Source organism: Papaver somniferum, unplaced genomic scaffold (assembly GCF_003573695.1).
Source record: "Papaver somniferum cultivar HN1 unplaced genomic scaffold, ASM357369v1 unplaced-scaffold_132, whole genome shotgun sequence".
NCBI classification, from domain to species: Eukaryota; Viridiplantae; Streptophyta; class Magnoliopsida; order Ranunculales; family Papaveraceae; genus Papaver; species Papaver somniferum.
Window position 1 is genome coordinate 16,908,782 of NW_020622381.1, and position 4,751 is coordinate 16,913,532.

The 4,751-nt window shown below is 33.6% G+C and overlaps 1 protein-coding gene across 1 annotated transcript; it reads left to right on the forward strand.

Annotated features, from left to right (window-relative positions):
• The first annotated feature begins 3,427 nt into the window (after positions 1 to 3,427).
• LOC113332869 lies at positions 3,428 to 3,976 on the forward strand. Its single transcript, XM_026579367.1, has one exon. It carries the CDS (start codon positions 3,428 to 3,430, stop codon positions 3,974 to 3,976), a length of 549 nt encoding a protein of 182 aa, XP_026435152.1.
• The last annotated feature ends 775 nt before the right edge of the window (positions 3,977 to 4,751 follow it).

Sequence of the window (4,751 nt, forward strand, 5' to 3'; positions counted from 1 at the left end):
GCTATATGTAGCCCAAATTTGTCCACAACACCCATTTGTTATTGACACCCAAGCAGCTGGTTAAGGGGCACCTTCATCCCCTTCGTTTGAACTGAATATTGGCGGGAAAATATTTTTATTCACTGTCAGATTTCAATCAAGGATTTGGAGGTGTTATAGGGAGACTAAATGGCTGAAAATTTATGGGATTGTTCCTGGGACATATACAAATCTATTACAAGTGTTTTGGTCTATCAAATTTGGCTGAAAAATCCGTGATAAGAAATCAGGGCAGCACGTGCATGAGAGGGACAGTTCACGGGATTACATGAGTTTTGGAGAATTTAAACGTGTTCTGCTCATGTATGATGACTCTAGAAACACTTTGGACCTTGAAAAAGATAAATGAGGAGATTTTGCAGATGTAGAAACGCGTGAGAAGCTAAATCAGGGAAGAAAATATTCCCAAAATATTTTCTTTACTGCCCGAGTTCAATGAAGAATATTGAGAATCATGGCGTGATTAAATGAGTCTAAGGAGTATAAATAGGTGGATGAGATCATAGAGAAGGGGTGTCGAGAGTCTGGGGGGCTGAGGAGATCCAGAGAAGGAGAAATTCGAGTTTTCCCAAACTCGGTTTCTGCTGCTGCTGCTGATGATGAACATGAAGAACACGAAGAACGGACCATCCAAGACCGTCGTTTTCCAACAGTAACAACGACTCATAGCCGTGGGTCGTACATCAGAGGAAGACTTATTTGTCAGCGTTTGCGAAACAGAGCCGTGAGTCTTAGAGCAACAGTATCAGTGACACATACTGTGGGTCGTAGTTCTCTGGTTTGTAACAAATGTAATTGTTACAAACCCGGTTTTGAATTATTTCTCCATTTTCATCATTTGTAAACACCCTTTGAGTAATAATAATGATTTTTGAGCGTGTTTCCAACATGATGAACGGCTAATTCTCCCACAACCAAGGCAATGAGGAAGCTATTTACGCATGAATAATTGATAACTATTTTATTTTCTCTAATATTTAATTATAATTCACTCAATCACTGCTTTTGCAAAGTTTTAAATTGTTTGCGTAATTTTCCTAATCAGTTGTGATTCAATTACATAGGTTATGCTTTGTTTAGATAATCTATGCTTAAGGGATACACTTGATGTTTGAGAATTTGCTTGATTATTAGTGAGTTAAGATATAAAGGACTTAAAAGATAATTAGAGTTTTGGATTTTTTACCATCATTAATTCATGTGTAATAGTGGAATCAGTGTCTTGGTTATTTTCTCATACCTCTCGCCCACTTTGTTAATATTTTTGTATATAATTTTATTAAATTTTTAAATTTAATCTTCACAAGTCCGAGAGTTTGAACCTCATTACTACAACATCATCAAAAAAATATTATCATTGTTTCCCTTACTGCATTTTGTTGACGTGTAATCTTTTTATTATTATTTTTTTTGCATTTCAGTATTAGTCTTTTTGGTCATGATCTACAGTGGCATTGGTGGATCTGATTTTGCGCCTATGTAACCGTGTTGATATGATAATCTAATTTATGTTCCCAATCTTGATCTGAACCCATAGTTGTTTTGAAGGAAATTTTCTGACACTGGCATCACCAAGCTAACGTATTTCAACTTCCTAAGCAGATGATTTCACTTTTGGCAAAAATTAAATCAATTAGATTACACTTTTATCAAAAAAATATAATCAAAGACGCCAGCAAATGTTATGGTTTCGGATAATGCACCTTGATTTATGTGTTTTACTCTATAATTGTTCAGTTTTTTATTGAATAGGTTGTAACGTCTCTATGTTCTACTCTTCTTATTGATAGCAATTCTCCGGATTGATATGCGGTAAAGAATGAAAATCCAAACATTGTCATTAAGATGACCATCACGAATGCTGGCAAATTAGGTTGTTTATAATTTGTACTTTCTGAGTGTACAAAAATACCAGGGGCAGTATAAATTAAAAGAAGCGAGACTGCACCAATTGGTCACCAGACTGCTCCACATTGAAAAGATAGAAGATTGTTATGTCATACGCCTACCAAAGAGGTTGACGATTCTAGAGGCAACAATGGGCACCTATTGGCAGGTGTAAGAAATGACTGGATTGTACGAACGACTTTCCAAGGTAAGTATATGGTCTTACAAATCATCTCAGGAACAAAAAAGATGTACCTGATCATTGAAAGATGCATGACAATAAGGGAACTTCGATCTTTCCTCCCCAATTACATAGTAGTCAGTTTTGAAAATTCTCTCTCCAAAAAAATACATATTGTGATTAAGCCGCATACTCCTCGACCATAAAAATACATGCAATGGTTACGGCAAACGGCTTCCAAGGAGGCCGACGATTGTGGAGGTGACCATATCCACTTATCTGCCAAAGAGACTTTGCAACATAAGAGTATATATATGGTATTACAAATCAAGAGATATATTTCCAGAAGTAAAATTTCAATAACATATATTCCAATAAGTAAATAAAAGGTCCGAGAATGTACAGATTATGTACAGACCTTTGAATCGGAAATGGGGGAAGGAAATAGAAAATCACGGAGGTGAACTCATTTTCTTAATTTAAGATATTAAACGCGTACAAACTCCCTTTAAAATTATTTGTAGTATATATTTTTCTGAATTTTATATGGCGACAACGCGTATAATTTTAGAAAGCATTTCTGATTTAATGAAGTGTGTTAACAACATTAGTTTTTTACCCGATATAACACAGAAAACAAAACAGGGGATATACCTACGATATCTATGACCAAGCCAGATTTAACTTACGTCGGACCAGAAGGAGTTGATAAGTATTCGGGACACATTTTGTTTGATATTAAAAGTGAACCAACATCAAGGGCCGTGTCGTTACGGTACGGGTTAAGGGCTAGTATATGGATACAACAAAAGTTCGGGAACAACATTCGGGCCTTTGTGGTCTGGTGATTTAGAAACTTATTTTTATTGTTTTTACTTTTCTTTTTCAAAAAGTGTTTCAAGTCAGTTATTCTCCAATTAAGAATATTAATTTTTGTACTGTTATGGAGAATTTTTACTGGGCAATTAATCGGTATTTATTATCATTGACTTGGTAAATTACATTTTCCAATTAATATTATTAATTTTGGTAGTTATATGATGACCGCTTTTTGACTGATTGAGAGAATTTTGAATGGACAATATCTATGTATTTATTGTTATTAATTGTGTTGATTTTCTTAGCTATAAAATATGTCTTGGAAAGGGAAACGACATAACCTTTTTTCTAATAGTTTTTCTGAGAAAGTATAGTAAGAGTAGACGCTGGTTTGATTTAGCTTTTTGAGATTTGTTTTGCGCGATTATTTTGATTTCTTTATGCCATAATTTCCAACACATAATCAAAAACTCTCTTTATAAACTTCAAAGATTAACATTTATGGCGTTTCTTAGAATGTTCATGATTTCTGCTGCCATCGTTCTTGTTATGTTTCTCTTGAATCATCTACCTTCAACTTTTGTTAGGGCAGACGATGAACTAATTCGTCAAGTATGTCACAACTCGGAGTCCCCAACACCTTGTAACCAGTGTGTCAAATCCGATAATCGAAGTGATAATGCCAATACTGTTGGAATTGCTACGATTGTTGTTGATTGCATAAAGTTTCAGGCTAATAACTTACAAACAAATATTTCTGCATTAGCCTCTATATATAAAGATGATGTTGCTGCAAATCGAACCATTACACAATGCCGGATTTTTTTTTCTCATGCAAAGTCAGATCTCAATACAGCTACTCAAGATTTGAAGAAAGGTGATTACGATGCTTCAGATAAATCAGTATTCAATGCTTTATTGCATCAGAATTCTTGCAAAACTCTATTCGAAAATAGCCCAAAGATAAAATTTACACCTCATATCTTTTATGGGTTCAATATGTTTGAAAAACTCTCACAAATAGCTTTGAGCATTATCGTTCGTCTTTGAGTCGTTATTTGTTATGTTTTTACTTCTGATCAATATATAGTTTCTACTGTATGATAGATTAATTAACAACTTTAAACTTGAATAAGTTATTGATTTCAGTAGGATATATATTCTAAATAAGATGAGAATAAGTTATCTCTTAATATCATTATTGAAGTTCATTTGCTATGAGAATTATATGCATTTGAATTTAACCAGATGAAGTTTATGGTTGAATTTTCATATTTACATTGTAGAAATTTAGTTTTTGATAATCACAAGTGTATCTTAGGAAAACAAGATCTCTCTCCTCAAATAATGAAAACTTTTGCAATACCTCAGTTTTACCGCACTTAAAATTTGAAAACTTCAGAGCAATAAGACAATCCATACGCACCTAACACTTTTCCATATCGGTTAAACCAGATTCAGGATCCCATATTGATCAATTCAATGTAAATAAAATAATTACAACAAAATGGTATGTGTATCACAAGAAACTGCATCTAAAAACTAATACATAGCTACGAATTTTAATAGAAAATAAATAAATTTAAAAAATCGTTGGCCATAATAAAGACGACCGTAGTAGGTAACAATATGGAAATACGTTTGTCTGTTCTATTTTCCGTTCAATCGTCATCCCATTGTAAGCTCCAAATGCTCAAATTTGATATTCTAATATTCAAGTTGCATAACAAGATCGACAATAAATTGAAGATGGAACAATAGCAGGAACTATATGCTGTGATTTCCGTGTGATTGTGGTTTAAAAGTAACGTTCCATAATAAAACT

What these genes read in the sequence shown, in the direction of transcription:
- LOC113332869 (XM_026579367.1), top strand. Translation starts at nt 3,428, where the DNA reads ATGGCGTTTCTTAGAATGTTCATGATTTCTGCTGCCATCGTTCTTGTT.